Source organism: Neodiprion lecontei, chromosome 4, assembly GCF_021901455.1.
Source record: "Neodiprion lecontei isolate iyNeoLeco1 chromosome 4, iyNeoLeco1.1, whole genome shotgun sequence".
NCBI classification, from domain to species: domain Eukaryota; kingdom Metazoa; phylum Arthropoda; class Insecta; order Hymenoptera; family Diprionidae; genus Neodiprion; species Neodiprion lecontei.
Window position 1 is genome coordinate 10,956,440 of NC_060263.1, and position 23,096 is coordinate 10,979,535.

Consider the following 23,096-nt stretch of genomic DNA (forward strand, 5'->3'; position numbering starts at 1 on the left):
ATTCGTTGATATCCGTTGTCTGGAGGATGATTTCATTCCTCGTATTGAAATATTTGATCTCTTCCACCGTGTGATCATCTTTTCAAACTTCAAATTTACAAGCCAGGATAACGTTGGTTTCCAAGCTCCTGTCTTTCTTCAAAGCGTTTTTTAGTCTCGTCACAGCTAGTACCTTTGCGTCTTCTAGAAATCTCTTCACATCTTCATGCTCCAAATTGACGATGGATCCAGTTCGAATTCTCCCCTCGAAAGCTGATTCCAAATCTTCCCAGTGAACCCGATCGCTTCTTCTTACTTTTCGCGTACCTCCACCCGTTTTCTGAAGACGTTCGAATTTTTCCGCAAGCGCTTTCAAGAGTCCGATCGTTGTGATAATTCTCATCTTTTCTCCAATCGATGAAACATTTTGCAAAATTTTGTTCAGAAGCCGAATATTTTGACTTCCAAATTTTATCCATTCCTGAGTCTCTGCTGTTTATGATGATTTGTCCAAGATTTTTTACGCCGATTTCATAATATCGATCAATCTCAAACACTTTGCGTATTCCATCTTGAGCTTTTTCCTCACGTATACTTGACAAGTTGAGACCTCATGATCGTTTGCAGTGATGACCATCCCTTTTATAGGGCAGCTGTACGTATGTTTGTGTATGCGCGCGCACCTTTTAGCATTTTCAGTGCCATAGTATCCTCACACCGCTGATCCATGGATCTGAATGTACCGCGGCTATCGGTCGACCTTGCACTCAGGTCCTGACTGAACCCGTTCAAAATTCATCGTTGAGTTCACATGACAGTTACAAGCGAAAAAAATTTCACGTGGTTGATATCAAACCGACATCCGAGTGAGTGAAAAACAATTTTCAGACCCATTAATTTTGGAACGTCGCGTGGTTGATAACGTGGGAAAGAAATGTGAGGTGGTTGATATTACACATCAGCGATATCCGAGTGGATAAAAAACAATTCTCGGAACTGTTAATTTTGGAATGTCACGTGGTTATAACGTGAGAAACGAATGTAGGGGTGGTTGATGTTACACATCAGCAGTCCTATCGTGGGAAAAGAATGCGGGACGGTAGAAAAGTCCTCGCCCCCGCTGCACCCTCTACGGTTGGCAGACGAGCACGACATAAAGACTTTGACCTTCGGTCGGTAGGATTGTTGGTAAAACAGCACGATTTTGACCTTCGACCCATGAGAATTGTTGGTAAAGCAGTGCGATTTTCACCATCGACCGATACGACTGTCGGTAAGGTTGCATGGTTTTGACCTCAAGTCGGTACGACAGACTGTGACGTCATCGCGGTAAAGGGTTTGAGTCTGGGGAGAATGTCGGTAAGTGTCGGTAACAGGAATCTGTAAGTAGAACACGCCTTGCTGTGTTACTCACAACGATGTAGAGGAAACTACTAAATTCTGATACCCGATACTGGTTGTTCAGTCTCGCGAATCACAAAGTACATCGTCGTGTCAATCCTTTGTTTTACACGCATTCAACCTTCATACCACTCAACTCATACTCGGCGAACTTTACGATTATGTCGGCAGAGCGAGAGATATCATTATCGCTTTAATATTACGGTTATTGATTCTAAGGAATCTCAGTCGCGTGACGGATGAATCACTTAACCGGTTGAATGGTAGGGCTTTTGACGAGCAGCAGCTCCAAAAGTGGTACGACACAGGTTTGCGAATAAATGGCTGAATTTCATTACGCGGGGATTCTCGGGGTCGCTAAAACTGAATCCGATGTCAGAATTGGCCAATTCCTAAATCCAAGATGACGGAGCCAAGATGGCGGAGATGGAATGCCAAAAAAAAAAAACGATTTTGAAATGAAATTCATTACTCGGGCGTTTTTGGGGTCGCTAAAACCGAACCCGGTGTCAGAATTGGCCAATTCCCAAATCCAAGATGGCGGAGCCAAGGTGGCGGAGATGGAATGCCAAAAAAAAAAACAATTTTGAAATGAATTTTAGTACACGGGGGTTTTTGGGGTCGCTGAAACCGAATCCGGTGCCAGAATTGGCCAATTCCTAAATTCAATATGGCGGACATGGAATGCAAAAAAAAAAAAAGATTCTGACATGAATTTGGTTACTTGGCGGGTTTTCGCGGTCGCTGAAACCAAATCGGGTGTCACAATTGATCAAAGCCCAAATCCAAGGAGGCAGATTCAAGATGGAGCGCCCGACAAAGGCGCACACGAAATTTCAAAACCAAAACCGAAACACGAAGTTGTTCCCAACAGTCTTTTCACCGGGTGTTTTCGAAGAAGTTGGTTATTTTCACGCCCGCTAGATGGCGTACCCTCACTACTGTCGCTCTCACAGAAAAAATACGGGATATTATCCGGTTTCATGGGGCCAATTCTGAGAACGGGTTCGGATTCAGCGACCCCAAAAACCCCCGAGTAACAAATTTCATGATAAAGTCTGTGTTTTTTTTTTTGGCATTCCATGTCCGCCATCTTGGCTCTGCCATCTTGGATTTGGGAATTTGTCAATTCTGACACAGGCTTCGGTTTCAGTGACCCCAAAAACCCCCGAGTAACAAAATTCATGGCACATTTCGTTTTTCTTGGAATTTGATGCCCGCCATCTTGGCTGCACTATCTTGAATTTGGGGATTTGTCAATTCTGACATAGTAGGCAAATTCACAGAGCCCGAGAACCCTCAAGAATCCATTCTCATGTCCATTGTATGTAGACGATACTGTGTAACTAAAAGGACAAACTGTCTTCCATTTTTTCGCCATTTCAGAGTATTGATAGGGCGCCCCTGTGGTCTGGACGTGAATTCTGAGTACAGATTCGGATTCAGCGGTCTGAAAAATCCGGGAATACCAATTTTCATGCAATTCTAGGGTCTTCTGCCGGAATGATTGCAAAATGTTGATATATGCTTCATCACCACTTTTGGCACGACTTTTTTTTGTTGATATATGCTTCATTACCACTCGACCGGTTAACTAAATCCTCTCTGTACGTAATAAATAACATGAGGCTGAATAGAAATAGAACAAGATGAAGAGTATAACGTTACTGCAAGGGATGTAGAAGAGTTAGCAGATAGGGGTAAGCGGCGGTCAAAGAAGATGGGAGAAGACGTGTCGGAATGCCGGACGTAACACCATTTTTGTTTCCAGAAATTGCTTTCACTTACAAGTTTGCGTTTGTTGATTTTAACTTAATTGGTTGGGACTATGATATTGGTTGAGTGGAGTCCTCAGCGTAACTTGCAATGAGTTATGATGAAGAATAGATAATGGCTAAAATCGGAATTTTGAAAACAACTAATTTTATTCTATTGAAATAAAATTCAACAAGTTGAAAGTGTAAGACCAAAATAATTTTGAAAAATGGTCAAAGTGTCTTAGAACTGGGAAAATAATAAAAAAAAGCTTATGCATTAAATCTGAGGTGGTAAGGGTCTGCAAGCGGCCGAATTGAAGGGAAATGTAGCCCGTATATGAAAGATTTCATAGAATATTTTCAAAATTGAAACATTCACATAATTTTAAAACGCAATACGCATCACAATAACAGATTTTGAACTGTAACTCGTGATACATAAGTACATACTTATACTCCAAGGTGTGTTTGAAAATGAATACCTTCTGAAGATTTAAAGTTTTATTGTCAAACATACATGCTGATAGAATTCATTTATAAATATAAATGTAGAAGTGAGTATAGTCTGGCTTGTGAGAAATGCGGGTTTGAGATACTCAGAAATTTATTCGACATAAGGGTGGTGTGCGGAAAAAGTTCTAAAAAAATACGAATTTTTTATATCAAGATCAGTAGATAATTCTGTGAGAGATATATATGCGCCTATGAAAAAAAGAAAGGTTTTAACTGTAACTCTGACCAGGAAGGGGTGTAACATTGAAAATTTTTACACTAATGTTCTCGAAGCATGCTTTAATGGCATCCAAATGCTTATTTTTTCGTCACCGTGGACCGTGAATTCCCCCTTATCCGGCTAGAGTATGCTTTGGATCGGTCGGTTCAATAACCAAATGGAAAAAATAATAACTTATAGTTAATTACTTCAGATCATATGATTATTACTCATGCATGAAGGATTATTCTTCAAATAACTTTCGAAAGATCGAAGCAATGTATGATGTACGTATGTTCGCCAAAGTAACAATTATGAATTATTTGTGGTGCAGGGAAGAAGATCTGGATGATGTACTAATACTGCAAACACGACTGTATAACTGCGCACACAGCTTTCTAGGCAGGAGTGGGTTTGCGGGAACTCTTCGTGGACCTAATCTATTAGGTTCTTTACCTCATATCACATCACGGGTCCATTCTAATGCAGCCGGCACTGAGCAGTGTAAATGTAACCAGCCTATTAATGGACTAAGTAAGCCTGCACGCTGATGAATGACAGTGGTATCCATCTACTGCGTTCATATCCTTCTAGGTCAATTTTTAAAGTTATCAGACATATTTATTGTATTATCGATATCCGTACAATGCGGCTCAAAAAAGCACAGTGCATTAAAAAAATAATCGACATAGGCTTGAGAAAATTGTGACAATACTTTACTAGAATCTGCCATGCTTACTTTACTACTGGAAAAATCTTTTTCACTAATGTAATTTTATTTTGATCTTGAAAACATATCCAGAGTTTAGTATAACATGTTTCAAACTTGACATAACAGCTTTCATATCATGTTTGTAGTTATATACTGATGCAATTATGTCTTGGCCTTCTATGTGATTGTTTTGAAAATGAGATTTAGTTATTGTGCTTTATTGCCTCGAAAATAATATTTGTAAAGCGGCTTCAAGCTAATTATAAACACAATGCTGAATTCAAAATATTTAAATGCGCATAATACACATGGTAATTAATAGCTTTATTGAAAAAGGGTACACTCACAATTCCGTACCAATATGCAATGAAGATATTTTGAAACTGCTTTCTTCGACTATGCTGTCATAGATAATTACCCGGAGAAGAGATATTAATCTCTATTTATACCGGAATATTTGTTATTGTTTCTTCAATTAATTAATTGATAATTGGCCTCGCGTCTAAAACAAACTGGCGTTCAATATTCAGCTGAATGTTTGACTGACATTTAATTAAATAATAACTGTTTTGAAAAATTACTGCCGGTTAATAGAGGAGCTAAATTTTTACGTCAGTTGCTGTTGCCACAATAAGATAATAATTGTTGTACATGGCCCGCTGGATTGGTCAGCTTTTAGACATCGAAATTCATATACTTCATATGATTTCCGAAATATTGTTTTTGTGTGCAAACGGATTAAAGCTTTGTTATTTCTGACTCTACAGGTATTGAAAACAATTTGGACACCAATTAATGTTTTTTTTTTTTCAACCAAAGGTTTCCTTTGTCAGCAGGAGTATCGGATATGCATTCGTACAGATTTAATGAAATTTATTACTACGATGACAAGTCAAGAGAAAGGAATGGAATCGCTACTTAATATATTTGAAAACAGATAGTCATTTTCGTTAGGAAATGTGTGTTAGTAATAACAACAGAAAGCGTTATTATAATATAAACACAAGCGAACTTAATAGTAATATATTTAAATTGAAATGATATTGCAGTTACCGTGTCGACAAGATGGACTTTCGAAAACAGTAGAAATAATCGAAGTATTTTATGAGTTACACAGGCCATGACCAATTCATGGAATTGGCAGGCCCCAATCCAAGAGTTCGTATCAAATGCCATCTTGCGCAGTATTCGTATCCATCCACTTTATGCCGTGCATATTATCCTAATCGAGCACAAAATGATGTAACATTGGAAATGTTGTGTTTTTTAATTTATATAGGTCCTGATGATATGCTCATGTCTGTTAGTTATTTATAATTTATTCTTGATGCAAATATTCTTCAGACTTTGTTACATCTGCATCAAGATTTTCTTTGAATTTAAGTAGGTTTTGGCTCGTATTTTAATCGAATCAAGTAAGTATATCTCGAAAGGTATATCATCGATCGATAAAGCTTTAGGTGATTCTGATTTATTAGATGTTTATTTAAGATGTTATAGGAATATTTATTGAATGTCAGTTATAAGTAGTATAAATAATACATAACACAAAAAAGGTATTTTCTATTCAAGTTTCACAATGATGCCTAATGGTTTGCTAAATACGTACAAGTAAAATTTTTTAATTCTATCTATGTGTACACATTTATAATTTTATACTATTTGAATTGAATGTAATACAGCAGCTGTATATTAAGAAAAATGACATATGGGGTAGTCCACGTCAACTTGAACGGGATCCGATCCTCACCCCTTTAGATTTGCCCACCAATTAATCGTGATATTCTATCCACTGTGACAAATTTTATGAATTATTACACTTGGTTGTCAGTCTTAGTTTCGAAGCTACCGAATTTGGACATTGTGTAATCAAATTTTTTAAACGATCGTACTTTGAAATTAAAAGGTTGTACAGTAAAAATGTAATACCACAAAAAAAAAAACGGCCTTTCATCTCATCCATGCGAATAAATTTTTACAATCTTTTGGAACTATAGAATAGATCTTTATAAACAAAACAAATAAAAAATCTGATTTTGCAAACAACTGCATTTTTTAAATTTACATATTTCTATATGAAATTCTGTGACTGGACCTGAAACTTTCAATACTTTGTACGAGATGGTTTGGGCCTCTGTTTAGAAGTTACAGGGTTTTAAGAACGACCGAAAACTTGCAATACTTGGAATAAATACTAGAGAAAAAATCGACAGTTTATAATATATTAGGCATAATATATTTATTTCATAAATTAATTTACCAATTGTTGAAATTGAATTAAATTATTTTATGTGGTAAACTGAATCATGAATTATTAATTTTATAATTTACTTTCATCAATAAATATAATATAATATAAATCGTGGATTTTTCAATACATTTACTAAAATTCACTAAAGAATTCATTTCTTCAAGAATTGAAAGTCCTCATCTGTTTTTAAAATGTTGGATTTTGTAAATAAAGACTCAAACCATCTTTTTTTCAAACGGATTTTATAATTATGTTTTCATAATCGTCTGTTCTATTAGTCCATGAATCTGTAAAAATTTATTCATATAGGTGGGATAACCAGCGAACGTTCTTGTGGCCAACAGTTTTACCGTACAACCCTTTAATTCTGAAATACAATCGTTTTAGAAATTTATACATCAAAAAGTTGTAATTCAGTATCTCCGAAACGGAGGTTGACAAAAATCTTTAATAGAGGTGGACTATATAAAGCTGAGGCTATCATATAAGTAACATATAAGTTAGCAGTCAAACGTGTTAAATTTTTTGAAAGTAGAAAAATGCATTTTAGATTTATTCTCATAATTCTATAAAAGTATGGAGGGCTCAAGTATTTCACAAAATTTTGACTTTCGGGCTTCACTACCTTATTTCAATGAATATTACAACGTTTGGCTGTTACTTCTGGTTGCCAGCTTCAGCCTCGTGTAGACTACCCCGTATGTAATTGTAACAGCTTGCAATACCTACAAATGAAAATAATAACTCTAACATATTTGAGTGATTATTTTGTTTTTATTATTAGTTAGAGTACTTATTTCTCACCATTAATTGAAGAAACTGAGGTCACTTAAATTTTGTAACGAGAGATGAGAGAAAACGTATTGAAAATCTCTGATTTTACAACGTGTGTTTGATAAACACAATCCAACATACGGGTTCTATTTATTCTTATTACTTGGAAACTCACCAAAGGAAGACTTTGACAGTACACTCGGATTGTGGAAGAAGGCACCATCGTATTCTGTTATATTCGGTTGTTTGCAAATACTGTTTCTAAGTTTCTGAAATAAAATTTCATATGTATGGAGCAAAATTTTTTAAACAAAACTTCGTTGCTACAGTTCATGGCTAGCCCGTTTATGTTAATCTTACCTGTACCGAAATGTGAAAACATTTCGATATCGCTTTGGGAATTAGTTAATTGTAGCATATTTTGACACATTGAGTGGGTTCACTTACTGATGGATTTTGTCTGAAACAATTATAAAGTATTCTACAAATTTCGCCATTCGATATTTGAGATACCTGCAAATCATTGCCTTCGCATGTTCATAGATTGAAATGTGTAAGAAAAAATAGAAAAAAGACTATCTTAGCTGTTAGTATATATTGCTGTTCTTTGAATATCCACAGAGGGAACACAACCTCATCTAATTTTGATATCAATATCCTGTTTGCTTGGTGCAGCTAGCACTTGTGTATTATTACCAAGATGTACATTGTCATTGTACTTAAGAGTTTTGTATTGTCGTAAATTTTAAGCAATTTATAACATTTATATTGTATTGTATTGTATGCAAATTCTGCTGACTGTCACGAAAAAAAAAAAATACATCCAAAGAGAATGTTCTTCAATGAGGTCAAGTAATTTCATTTTTATTATGTATTGAAATTGTGAAGTTAAACAGATTGTGCAAGTCTTAGAAGTGCACATATGAGTGCATGCCACATGCTTTGATTCGGTACTTATATTCGACCAGTGAAGTGAATAAATTTTCTAGTCAGCTTATATTGTACATTATTCCAAAAATTATCTATCCTTATATACACCGGATATAAATATAAGGATTGTGAAAATAAATGTAAATCAAAACTGGCAAATCTACGCTAGTTGGAGTCTGAGCTACAAATCAGCTGTTAGCATGAATATTACTGAATGTGATGATAATTTGAAAAATTAAAGAGAATGACACCCCTAAAACAACCAAAAATGTACACTTTAGAACAAGAAGAAGCCGTGCAATAGGGCGGGTCTACTTTAACAAAAAAAAATAAAATTGATATACTCATAAGCCAAAATAAACAGACACGTTTTTCGCGGATTCGCTGAATCGGTATTTGTTATCGAGAAATACCAAAATTAAAACTTGCTTCTGAAATCTTTTGAAAAACATTTTTTTCCGGATGTGCTTGCAAAATTCGATTTTCGAATCCTGTGGAACGTCCATAAAGTGCACCATTTTCGACCAGTGGGGTAAAATGACGTTTAAGATATTTTCCTAGCTGGTTTGTATCCGTCGTTATTCGGGAAACGTTGAGTTGCCTCCATCGATAGCAGTCCGGTCCTATCTGATTAAACATGTAATTTTGTATAACCTTTTGAGCCGTACCTATACGAAATCAATCCTACGCTTGCGATATTTCCGTAGCCGGTTTGTATCCATTGTGATTCGGGAATCGTAGGCTTACGTTGATCCTCCTTTAATGCGGAATCTATCTGTAGTGTATCCTTTAATTAATAGCGGTTTTCGTCCGTGCCTATACGGAAATGTTCCTACATGCGAGGTCACATTCGTAGCCGAGTAGCAATACACGGAAAGTTGTACTTACAGATTCCTGTTACCGACACTTACTGACATTCTCCCCAGACTTGAACCCTTTTCCGCGACGACGTCGAAGTCTGCCGTACTGATTTAAGATCAAAAACGTGCTACCATACCAAAAATTTTATCGGTCGACGGTCAAAATCGCACTGCTTTACCTACACTTCTTATCGGGCGAAGGTCAAAATCTTGCTGCTTTATCGACAATCTTGCCGGACGTAGGTCAGATTTAGGTTCATTATTTGTAACACGAATTATCGAAAACGCGACAGCTAAACACGAAATCGTGATCCGGACGAATGGGTACCTATCTACATCACTGAATTTTCCGAATTTTTATTACGTATAATCGTATTATTGGGCGCCAGGAAAATTAGTTGGGCAAATTTCTTTAAGACAGAGGATTGTGGTGGATTCGGTAGAAATTACACAGAATGTAGATTATCACCGTACCTCATTTATTCTCTCTTTCACAGGTCTTCAAAACACCTCATGGGAATGTTGATGATTTTATTCACCAGACTCATGCCACGATGTTGCCGCCTGCTGCTTCGTTTACCTCTGCACACGATCATGTTCGTGCGTTGACCGAAGAGAAGTGTTTTAAAACGGGATATGTATAGCAAATCCGATCAGTCATGTCCGAGATGCGGTTTGAGAAACAACTTACTCAGCTTCCCGTGATGAATTTTGACAAACTTTCAGAGCAAAATTTCAAAAGGCACAAACGGCACGGTGAATTACTCCCGAATAGTGTACGTGCAATATTCTGTGGACCATCGAATTGTGGTAAAACTAATGCGTTGCTCACACTCATAACCCATCCCAACGGACTCAGATTTGAAAATATCTATGTCTACTCAAAATCTCGCAACCAACCGAAATACTAATTGTTAAAGCAATTGTTGGACAATGTTGAGAATATGGAGTATTTTGCGTTTACCGAGCGTGAACAAGTGATTACACCGGAAGAAGCACGGCCCAAATCAATAATCGTATCTAACGATGTGTCTTGTTATAGTTATAGTTATAATAATATGTAATATAAGAACCTACTTTTGCATGGGTAGACATCACGTCGTTGACTGTTTCTATGTCTGTCAAACGTACGCGCATATTCCCAAACATCTCGTGCGCGACAACGTAAACTTACTCGTGTTATTCAAACAAGACGACATGAAACACAGACATGTTTACAACGACCATGTGAACACAGGTATGTCTTACACAGAGTTTAAAGATGTGTGCTCCGCATGCTGTAACGGTGAGAAGTACGGGCTTCTGGTGATCGACAAAGACAGTGAGCTCAACGAAGGGAATACAGTAAGGGATTCGATTCTTTTGTCAGCCTGGAAAAGTAATAGAATCTTACGTTTCCAAGCGAGATACGCAGTACCGTTGCAGACTCAGTTGCGTCAACATGCAGAGCTCTGAAATTCCCAAACAAAAAAATGTCCTACATCAGATCGTTCAAGCGGGTGCTGCGAGCCGTTGAAAATACAGATTGCTCAAGTCGGGCAAGGAATCTACGGCTCAGAAATGAGGTGACATTTTCAAACCAGTAGTGACTCCGTTGCAAAAACTGCTGAATGTTACAAAAGATACTAAACCTGTGAAACCAGAGGTGGAAGAAATTAAAGAAGAAATGAGGCAGATGAAAAATGAAACGGAAAATGAAACTGTCTCGGAAATGGACGATTCCTTTGCTTCGGCAGGAGATAAAACAATCGTAGAAACACCGGTCGAGCAAATCGAGGATGAGTATTTTGCACTGATGAGAGATGCAAAGACTGAAGGCGAATTGGACAACGTGTACGGTGTACGCAACCTCTCAAACGGGCTAATGATTGGTGATTCGTTAATATCTTTTGAGAGTAACTACATTCGTATTGGCGATACGCGTTACCCGAAAACGAAGGGTTTGCTGGAACTTTTGTTCAAAAAGAAGCCTGACGGTTCTTCTGTAAGCGCCGGAGATCGGGAAAATTTTAAAAACATAATCCTCGCAACGAACGCGCATAGAAAGTATTACTCATCTGATGGGGCTGATCGAAACGATAACAGTTACAAATTCAAAAATGTCATTGCCGAATTGGTGGATTATTCCCCATCACCTCGCCAAAGGGTAAAGGTCTACTTCCGCAAGCTATGATCACTCGACAAGGTGTTGAAACGCAATACGTTTTCTGGGATGATCTAAACGAGTTAGTGGAGCGTCTTCGTTTACTCCTGGCATCTCAGGCAGTGGGAAATCCAAGTCAAAAAAACGAAATAATCTCCATTATCGAAGAGCTACGCGAAGCAGAAATCATTTATTAAGCAGCTCCTATCGTTTTTGCATTCATTACCGAGATAAGCGTCGACGTGATTGGACGGTATCTGGATAAAAACACGGCCGCGAGCAGTCGCGGTCCTCCGGGTGTCGGATTTCAAATAACAGCGGACGGGCATTACAATATACGGAACAAGAGACTGTGCAATGTCGCAGATTCCGCAGAGCCGAACAATGGTGTCACTTTAAAAATCTTGAGACGAAAATTCAACGTGCTGCAAAAACAAATCGACAACCTCGATCAAATGATCAAAGCTTTAGAGCTCACCACGGAGAAAGCCTTGGATACCTTCTACACAGACATTAAAACAGGCAGAGACCTGTCGATTTGAAACGCTGATAATATTTCTCAGTTGGACACCTGACTAAGAGCGTTGGAATATGAAGGAGGAAAAGCAAGCGCTGGTGACGGAACTGCATAAGCCTGCACGCCGGAATTACCCGCGTCGACGTGTAGATGTGCGCGGCATCGACGAGACCTGGCAGGCGGATATTGTTGATATGACGTCATACGCTGGACAAAACAAAGGCTACAAGTACATGCTCACGGTCATTGATATTTTTTCACAGTATGCGTGGGCTGTACCGATAAAGAGCAAGTCTGGAGATGATGTTACGAAAGCAATGGAATCTGTGCTTGTTCAAGGACGGGTGCCGAAAAATTTACACGTCGACAGAGGAACGGAATCTTACAACTCGAAATTTGGATCGCTCATGACACGTTACGGAATCAAACTTTACTCCACGTACAGTAATTTGAAGGCTTCGATCTGTGAACGTTTCAATCGGACGCTGAAAGGTAAAATATGGAAACGGCTCAGCATGCAAGGAAACTACAAGTGGCTCGATATCTTATCTGATTTGGTTTCGGTTCACAACAACGTCAAACACTGAACCATAAGAATGAAACCGTCGGATGTCACCGTTGCAAACAAGAGGCTGTTATTACGTCAGGCGTACGGAAGGCTTCGAGCGATACCTATCATATCGGCAAAATTCAAATCCGGCGACAAAGTTCCAATCAGCAAATTCAAAAATGTGTTCGAGAAAGGTTACACTCCCAATTGGACGACTGAAATATTTACGATGAGTCGAGTGGAAAATACTCATCCCGCGACGTACAAGCTCAGAAACTACCGAGATCAACCTATCGCTGGTGGTTTCTACGAAAAAGAGCTCCTCAAGGTTGAACATCCGGATATCCATCTGGTGGAGAAGGTGCTCAAGAAGCGTGGAAGGAAAATATACGTTAAATGGTTAGGTTTTGACAATACACACAACAGTTGGATAAACGAATCGAACATGTAACATTCGAATAAATGAATTTTTTGTAAAAACGTATGTGCCTATTCATTTTATACCCGACACATAACAAGTATGCATCTTTATTTTTTAGACAATCGACAGACATATGCATCGTTGTACAATTTTTTATATTTCGGAGCGTTCTTATTCACTACGCTACATAATAATGATATTTTATACATCATGGTATAGTTATAAATTACAAAGCTAAGGTGTGGGCTTGTAGCCCCACGGAAGCTTGTCGGTTGTGTTTTGAAACACGATCCGCTTGTCGTCATTGCAGCTCAGTGCCACCCTCTGCAGTTCTACGGTGTATACTTCGTGCTTTCGACTTAATATCAAATGCTGATTTGTAGACAAATTTTCACGGTTCGAAACACATTCCAACTAATCGTTGAATGTTATTTTTCTCAACGCTGATCCTTTGACACCTTTGGCACGTTTCTTGTCTTTCACATCTCCCAAGACTCGGAATGCGTACAATTTAGCTCTTAATCCCACAAATTCCAACATTATTTTTCCGTTTTACTCATCTTTCATCAATCCGAGAACTTTTTTGTTCGCTAGAGGCATTTCATAAACGTTGTCAAGCGGATAATTAGACGTATCGAATTTGTGCAAGTCCTCCTTCATTTGTTCGTGTATGTCGGGGACGGTGAAATTGTGAATCAAACTGTCGGTATCCGTATACATTAATTTTGCTCGGTTGCCGAATTTTCGTTCAATATAATCATAATGAAAATCGTAGATATATGTTTTGGCCAGATCCATGATGGAAAACCTCTAGACGATGGTTTATTCAACTTGACTTTCGTCTTGTTTCAACGATAATAATATCTGGGTCGAAAACGGTGCAGCTGTGAAAATAAGGTTTGGCTACGGTAGCTCTAGCACCGTATCTTCCATCCCATTTTGTGATCAGCCTGACATCTCTATACTTCCTAACATTTTCCATTGTTTTGCCAAAAACTGAGTTCTTCGTCAGTTTGTGAAAATTTTTCTCGAATTCGTTGTGAGATTTTTTGCGCAAATCGGTATTCAAATCTATGTATTTTTTGAGCCACGGGGTTAGTCTGAATTTGAGAACTCTGTGAATTTTGAGTAATTTTAAGCCTAATTGTAAGCATTGTTTCAAAACGCTATAGTGAACAACGTAGTTTTTCTGGGAAAGTAGCGTGGGCGTCAATTTCGGTTGCTTACTATTCGAGATCGGAGGTATGAAGTGCTCCGGACACAGTGGTAAATCCTTATGAATTTCATGTAGTTCCTCAGGATATTCCAAATCCACCTCCAATATATAACCAAACTCCGCATCGTCCAAGATGGTAAGAACGTCGCATTGTACGAAGTCTGATGACCATTCGAAGCAACTGTATGGCAGAGCAAAGCTCATAGCAGCGCCGTACAAATTATTAACGTCAAAGTACATGAGATAAGATTCTTCGACCTCAGGATCGAATTCCTCTCCATGTACCTGTTGTTAGCCTTTGCGTATCTGTTCGAGCACTGTGACACACCACCACGAATACCTTTTTTGATAAACATAACCATATCTATGTCGGTGAGAAGCTCGAGCTCGATGTCGGTACACTTTAACATCGCATCAAACGACAGACCGGGCGCGATGTAATAACGTAACGGGTCCAGGTTGTACGTTGTCCAACAGCTCTGTCAAAAGTTTTGAAAAACGTCGGCTAGTCAAAACACGTCCGTCTGTAAATACAAGTCCGAATACTCTCCCAAAGTTTGAACGTTAAAAGTTTGCCAGACTTCACATGCATGTGCATAGTCTTCGTCTGATATATCCCGATCATTTAATTTTGAGTAAAATTGTTGTTTGGATGGTAGCCGTCTGTCCTCGAGCTTCTCCCAACTGTCTATGTATTTGTACGGGAACCCTTCTTTTCTGGTCAATAACTGAACTTCATCTGAGCTACGATAAAATTTTCGTGTGATTGATTTCTGATCATCACCGAGATACGTTGCCAATTTCTCAAGACTATTGGGCATGAAACGGTACGAATTTACGAATCTAAACTTTATATCTGTCCCCTCGACATATTATGTAAAAGCAATGTACTTTTCTTTGTTTACGGGTAGAAGCTCAATTGTGCCCTTGAACGATGTAGCCAGTGCTTTGATCAGAAAATGCGAATCGTAACCCGACAGATTGCGAAATATCACTGTGATAGTGTGCGAATTTTGGTCATTCAGATTGCAACCTCGATGAGCAGCACGACGGTACTTTTCTGTAAAATGGCGGTGATCACGATGTTTTACGTCTGTGAGTGTAAACGGTTTTTCACAAATGTAACACATTGTTGTTGAATGAAATTCGTTGATTTGATTGGAACTGAGCGGTTCCATCGGTACAACAGTTTTGAAATAAACTTCTAACGAATGTGCCAATTCCGCTAACTCATTCACAAACCATTGAACGCAAGTCTCCCCACGATTAATTTTGAATTTTGAAAGCAAACCGTCAAACGCACAATGTAGATAGTAAGCTATACTATACGGAAGATGCTTCTGATAAATTGTTCTTGTACCCATTTTTTTGAGCGTAGGTTCCAGTGAACATTCGAGATCGGCGTAAATGCAGAATGGAACGGTTTCTTTGTGCTTGAAATATTCAAATTTTAGTATTTTTTCCTCATCTGTAGGTAGAATAACTCTGGTTTTGTTTAAATTCATGCAATCTAGATTATGCTTGAACAAACACTTTTCAGATCGAAAGTGAGTCAAACATCTATCACATAACCAAGTGCGACATTTATGCTCAGAAATTTGAGATCTCGTTAATCGAGACAGATTTCAAACACAAGTACAATGGAAGATTATATTTTTTTCATAATTTTCCATATCTACATCATCATCGTCATCGCCAGTGATTTCAGTTTTTATCGCTAAAAGATAAATTACAGGTTTGTCAGACTTGTTTCGGCTGAAATAAATGGGTACGATTTCACTGCGCTTTTGTTTTTCCGTACTATCTTTACCATAAACGTTGATTGAAAGTTTGTTGAGTTTCTCAAATTTTGGAATCTGGTCCAAAGACATTGGAAAAAGCAAACCTTCGTATTGTAGCACTGAGCTGAAATGCGGATATGAAGTAATTTTACTGGGATTGTTGTTGTCGGCTGGGAACAGAGCTGCGGTGACCGACCAAAGAAAGCAATACGAGTCGCTGTCACGGATGATGACGACAGCCTTCTTGTCTTGAATATCTTTGAGTAGTGTTGTGTATGTGAAGACACCGCCTCGTAGTGGCACGTACTTGTTGATATTCACAGTCAAATTGATTATTTCAGTCAGCGACCAGCCTGAATCCTTTTCACGGAAATCTTCCACCTTTTTCAACAAACGCTCCGTCGCGTTTTCGATGAACCATTCGTTGATATTTGTTGTCTGAAGGATGATTTCATTTCTCGTATTCAAAAATTTGATCTCTTCCACCGTGTGATCATCTTTTCTAACTTCAAATTTACAAGCCAGGATAATGTTGGCTTTCAAGCTCCTGTCTTTCTTCGGAGCGTTTTTTAGTCTTGTCACAGCTAGTACCTTTGCGTCTTCTAGAAATCTCTCCACATCTTTATGCTTCAAAGTGACGATGGATCCAGTTCGAATTCTCCCCTCGAAAGCTGATTCCAAATCTTCCCAGTGACCTCGATCGCTTCTTCTTACTCTCCGCGTACCTTTACCCGATTTCTGAAGACGTTTAAATTTTTCCGCGAGCGCGTTCAAGAGTCCGATCGTTGTGATAATTCTCGTCTTTTCTCCAATCGATGAAGCCTTTCGCAAAACTTTGTTCAGAAGCCGAATATTTCGACTTCCAAATTTTATCCATTTCTGAATCTCTGCTGTTTATGATGATTTGTCCAAGATTTTGTACACCGATTTCATAATATCGATCAATCTCAAACACTTCACAGATTCCATCTTGAGCTTTTCCCTCATGTATACTTGACAAGTTGCGACTTAATGATCGTTTGCATTGACGAGCGTCCTTTTTATAGGGCAGCTGTACGTATGTTTGTGTCTGCGCGCGCACCTTTCAGCATTCTTAGAGCGGTAGTAACCCAACACCGCAGATCCATGGCTCTGAATGTACCGCGACTATCGGTCGACCTTGCACTCTGGTCTTGACTGAACCCGTTCAAAATTCATCGTTGAGTTTACATGACAGTTACAAGCCAAACAAATGTCACGTGGTTGATATCAAACCGACATCCGGGTAAGTGAAAAACAATTCTTGGAACCATTAATTTTCGAATGTCGCGTGGTTGATAACGTGGGAAAGAAATGTGAGGTGGTTGATGTTACACATCAGCGATATCCGAGTGGATAAAAAACAATTCTCGGAACTATTAATTTTGGAATGTCACGTGGTTGATAACGTGTGAAAAGAATGTGGGGGGGTGGTTGATGTTACACATCAGCAGTCTCACCCTGGGAAAGGAATTTGGAGTGGTTAATGTTACACATCAGCCGTCCTATCGTGGGAAAAGAATGCTGGACGGTAAAAAAGTTCTAGCCCCCGCTGCGCCCTCCACCGTTGGCAGGCGAACACTACAGACTTTGACCTTTGGTCGGTAAAACAGCTTGATTTTTACCCTTGATCGATAAGAATTGTCGGTAATATAGTGCGATTTTTCACCGTCGACCGATATAACCGTCGGTAAGGTTGCACGTTTTTGACCTCAAGTCGGTACGGCAGAGCACGTTTTATCTGACGAGAGTGGGGGTAACCTTCAAGGGTTTGCGTCTGGGATGTGCGGAGCGGTTCGGTCGGTAAAGAAGGTGTTTGTACTCAGAACCCCCCTTGCTATACTACTGCATTGCCTTTTGGTCGACTCGGACGAAAATTTATACAAATTCCGTTGTGTCTCTATGGGCCGACGCTCAGGCGTTCATCGGCCCACCATTGGCTCATCGGTCCAGGGTCGACTCTGGGAGCGGCGCATGGCCTTTCGGTCGATTCAGATGAAAATATTCACAAGTCATGTTGTGCCGCCTCGGGGACTCGGCGCATTGCCTTTTGGTCGACAAAAGAGTCGCAAGATCCTTAGGGTTAAAGGTGACCGATGGTCGACGTATCATCAAACTTAGGGCCACGTTTCGACGTCTCACGTCGGCTTACCGGCTTTGGGTTCACCTCTTCGACCGGGATATCATTGCCCATCCCGGCACGGGACGTAACCTCCCAAATCCCGACGAAGCGAGGTCTACCGGTCCCTTCGGTCACTTGTCGGCCTTGCGTTTGAATCGGCGATTCGAACTGCGTTCCTTAAGGGGCACCGGGGACGCAAAAATTTTTGTTCCAAGTGCCCGGACACGCATTGCCATCACACGCTTAGCGAGCACTACCGGTCCGCCCATGAATCATCCGATAGGAGGAGCAATGCGTCGCTTGACCGGAGTCGAACCAACGCTGTAACATTGAAGCCTCTCTAATCGACAAGACAAATCCCCAAACCCAGGGCTGAGTCTCAACAGATTGCAGCGTGGAAACTACTCTACCGAGTACAACACCCGGCCAGGTACCTAAGTCGTTTACAGACGATTCCGAGTCTTCACATCCAACTGGATGACCCATGATCGACTGTTCGAGGTGAGACCGAGGAGCCGGAAGACCCCCACGAATGCCGAAGACCTAGCCCGGCAAACAGAGCTCGTGCAATGACCGATCCGTGGACTCGCCTCCTAGTAAAGTCACATTGTTTTGAGCCTGTCGACCCACGAGATTCCTATAAATATCGCTGCCCCCTCTGACTAGAGAGGATACGACCTTAGAGGCGTTTAGGCATAATTTTACGGATGGTAGCTTTGCATCAGCGGACGCTCAACCGATTGCGTGAACCAAATGTCCGAACCTGCGGTTCCTCTTATACTGAGCAGGATTACCATCTGTAACACTTTATCCTACCAGAATTGTGCAAGCAAATGAATAAACAAATTAAAGGTAAAATAATCGATAAAATTGTATAGATACAATGGTGTAGATAAATGTACTCAAATAAAGAGATTAAAATAAATAGTAGAAATAAAAGTGGGCACATAAAAAAGATCAAAAGTTATCCATTCACACACTTTACAAATACGCCTCCGATACACAATATATAAAATTCCACTGGTTCCTTGTTTTTTTTCGTCGAATACTGTTATAACCGATTAATCACCTTCCAATCCAGATATTCTTCTTTCCCTCCCTCTCGTTCGATGGATGCTTGTAATTCTTGTCTTCACCTTTTGGTTTCGTAGTTTCCACACGTTGTGTTAGGAGATGAGAGCAGCCTGGATCGTAACGGTATCGAAGATTCGGTGAATTATGTACTGTATGATATATGTGGAACTTTGCAAATTTTAAAATTGATTATATTTTCGACTTCTGCGGAGTATTCTGGTCTAAGGTCTGTACTGGTTGGCGTCTTTCCGCAGATTCTTCTTCGCTGATATCTTCCGGATTTGTTGCCGGTTCCACCAGACTGGTCAAATCTCACTCTCGTTCCGTCCGGTCAAATCCGAAACATATTGCCACCCATATTCATATGCTCGTAGTGTCACATTACCCTCCTTTTTTCATGGACGTTTTCATCGTTTATGAAAAACAAAAAACTGTCAGTACACTTTGTTTTATTTCACTATTGCTACGTTTTCCCACTCATACGTTCACGCATACACACATTCCTTAGTCATTCATGGTATCTAAATCCTTATAATCTATTTAATAAAATTTTCTTAATATGTCACCTTACACTTAATTGTTTCTGGGTGAGACATGGAGGATCAATCGGACCTGTGCGATCATGAAATTTATCTGCTAATTTTCAGAAACATCCTGCATACTAGGTGGATTGACGATACAACCTTAAATTCACCCTGTTGTATACGCCTTTTACTTTATTTTCATCATCAACTTCAACTAACAAATAAGCATTTTTTCCAATGATACTTGATATTGATTAATGTTATTCTTGAATATGAAGGTCATAACTCAAAACATTTTTTTACAGTGTTAACATTTCAGCCCTGATGGGGGCCCTCCTCAGAACCAATTTATTTAAACATTTGTCACGAACAAAAATAATAAAATAATGTACAACTCCGTTATAACAAATTAAGAATATGTGGTTTAGATAATAAGCAAGGATGTTTATGCAGATATACATGAAAGGAGTTACTTGGTGTGGGATGACACTTTCAATTACAGCAGACAGGGAACACTCTTAAGTAGTGAATGCGTGTTGGTAAATAAATAATAAATAGAAACAATAAAAAACAAAAGCCGAAACACACTGCGATCGCGCGACGTAGTTCCCAAGACTCCTTGTAGTTAATTTGATAAAATAAAACACACAGCCGTTATAGGTTTAAATCAAGAGCACATTGCACATGTGGAACGTCCAGTGTGTAGTGGGGGGAGATCGATATCGATAGTTATCAGAGCAAACGCAGAGTCAACGGGTTAAAAGGAAACCAAAATTTTGTTAAGAAGGTAAAATCGAGAGCAAGCTCAGTCGGTAATGGTTAATTACAATGGTTGTATCACAGAGGTGTAAATAGTACTCAGATGTTCGATGTCTTGTCTTCGATTGACAGAATTGGGATGTGCAACAATATTTCACATTTCTAACAATAGCCTATTGTAATACAATGGTTCAACGTCAATAATGCTGGCTTGAGAATAATTGAAAGAGTGGTCGAAATCGATTCCATGCCTCGTCAGTGCAGTATAATTATCCTCGTCTTCATGGATATTGCGTTTATGCTCGGTTATCCTGGTGTGTAGTTGCCTACTTGTTTGGCCTATGTAGGACATGTTGCATTGGTTGCAGGGAATTTTGTAAACTACACCAGAACGCATACCCGGGGGTAAGGGGTCCTCACCCGAATCAAACATAGAGGATAGATCATGTGCACATTTACCCACAAATTGAATTTTGTACTTAAAGAATGTTCTGTTGAGTGACTCAAACAACCCCGCAACGTATGGGATGGAAATATAGTTTTTTTGATTAGCTTGTGCAGCAGATGCATCGATATTATTGTTGGAGCTAGTCGATGACAAGATGGAATCGGATTTGAACTGTATATGCTTGTTGAGCAGACGAGATGGATAGTCATTTTTACTTAGTACCTGCTGAATCAAGGACATGTTTTTGTTATGAAATTCCATACTTGAGAGTCGGATCGCTCTGTCAACCAAGCAATGAATCGTTCCAATTTTGTAAGATTTGGGATGGTAAGAATGGAAATTTAAATACCTTTGTGACCAGGTAGCCTTATGAAACCAATCTGTTTTGATGAGCTGGTTATCATTAATGATCAAGACATCTAAAAAGCTAATTCGATGATTAAACTCTATTTCAGAGGTAAATTGTAATCTCGGATGGAATTGGTTGAAGACAGATAGCATTTCTGCAACTTTATCCGAAGGGACAGCTGTGATTATGTCATATATATATATTCATCAGTTTGTGATTATGTCATCTACATTTCTGAAATAGAATGAAGGCTTGAAGTCCAGTTTGTTGAGACAATATTGTTCAAGATCATCCAAAACTAAATCCGACAAAATTGGAGAGAGCGGCAAGCCCATCGATAAACCATAAGTTTGAGCATATATGTTCTGATTAAATTTGAATATGGCAGCCTTAAAACAGATGTGTAATGCTTTTATGAGTTCGTTAAGTGGGACAGGAATTTTGTCCACCAACTGATGCCAACGCTGTTTCACCGCGTTGATTGCAAGATCTTGTGGCTTGATATAGATAGTCAAAATACTTGATATTTTAAATGGCCCTTGAAATGAACGAAAAAATTTCTGTGTCACTTTATCCAATAGACTTGCTTGCATTGGAACCCTTATCAGAACTAGGTCACCAATATTAAGTTCCACTTTTTATTTTTGTTTTTGATATTTACATCGCCGATTGAATGCTTTTTCAATTCTTCCTCCCCGGGAAAAACGAATTAGATCTGGCCAGATCTTTAAATTGTCTCTATCTGACGAGATCTGGTTAGATATAATCAGATCTGACCAGATATAACCCAAAGGAAAAACAGACCAGATCTGGTCAGATCTTTAAATCGTCTCTATCTGACGAGATATGGCCAGATATAATCAGATCTGACCAGAAATAGTTGTTAATTATTTACATGAGATATAACTAGATCTGATCAGATATCGCCAGATAAACTGAAGCAAAAAATCTAATCAATGTTGATGAATCGGATTAGATATGTACTCGGGTCTTCAAATTATTGTTATTCTTGTTACCATCATATGCTGGATAAATTGTGAATGTATACAATCCAAATACTATTCTGAAATAAGAATGATATTAATTGATAATAAGATTTGTTCTTTATTCTTTCTTGTACGATTAACATAAAACTTTTGAATGTAGACTTATGAAAATCAAATACACGTAATATCTCAGAAATAGACTTTTTTGTCTTACGGTACTACACAACATTTTTATAATTTGCATAAGCAATAAATTATATTCCATACAACATAACTAAAGAATTTTAATATTAAAAATAGTATGTTTGACAGCATTTATATTTGTTTTCATTTAAGAGATTATTGAATTATGCAATTGTTTTTTCGTTTATGAAATTTCAGAGTTCCATTTTTAATAATTTTAGTTGTAAAAAATTTAATATGGAATCCTTTTTTTTCCTGAACACAGTTTCAAATAAAGAAATTAAGTGATTAGTTTTCTTATTTATATTAAGAAACCCGATAAAAGTTCGGTCTACATCAATGATTTTTTTTAGTTCTCTTTTTGAATAATAATAATTATATGATAATAATCTGATGTGAATTTGTTTACTGGTTTGATACGGAAACTTATTAAATTTAAAACGTGTACAAATAAAGGTAATAATTAAAGGATAAACTTGTTTACACGCAAACGAAAAAAAACCATGAAAATTATTCATGGTTCAGACAAACGTGGTGGCGCGAGTAGAGCCTTGAATGCTGAAATTTGATGTATAATTTCACCGACTCGCTGAGACATTTGACCAACGATAAAGCTCCTCGTTGGAATT

The 23,096-nt window shown here is 38.6% G+C and overlaps 1 protein-coding gene across 5 annotated transcripts in view; it reads left to right on the top strand.

The window, feature by feature from the left end:
- The window catches only part of LOC107226377 (tubulin polyglutamylase TTLL5), a 310,488-nt gene that overhangs the window by 252,058 nt on the left and 35,334 nt on the right, over nt 1-23,096 (top strand). The window contains exons 15-16 of one of the 5 annotated variants that reach the window (XM_046739185.1): nt 4,184-4,383; nt 5,381-8,583. The exons of 2 other annotated variants lie outside the window; for them this stretch is intronic. In XM_046739185.1, coding sequence (XP_046595141.1) covers nt 4,184-4,383; nt 5,381-5,502 — 322 coding nt within the window. In that variant the 3' untranslated portion in view covers nt 5,503-8,583. Of the gene's footprint in view, nt 1-4,183; nt 8,584-23,096 lie in introns of those variants that run through there. 2 more of the 5 variants (XR_006904214.1, XM_046739186.1) reach the window with 2 other exon arrangements.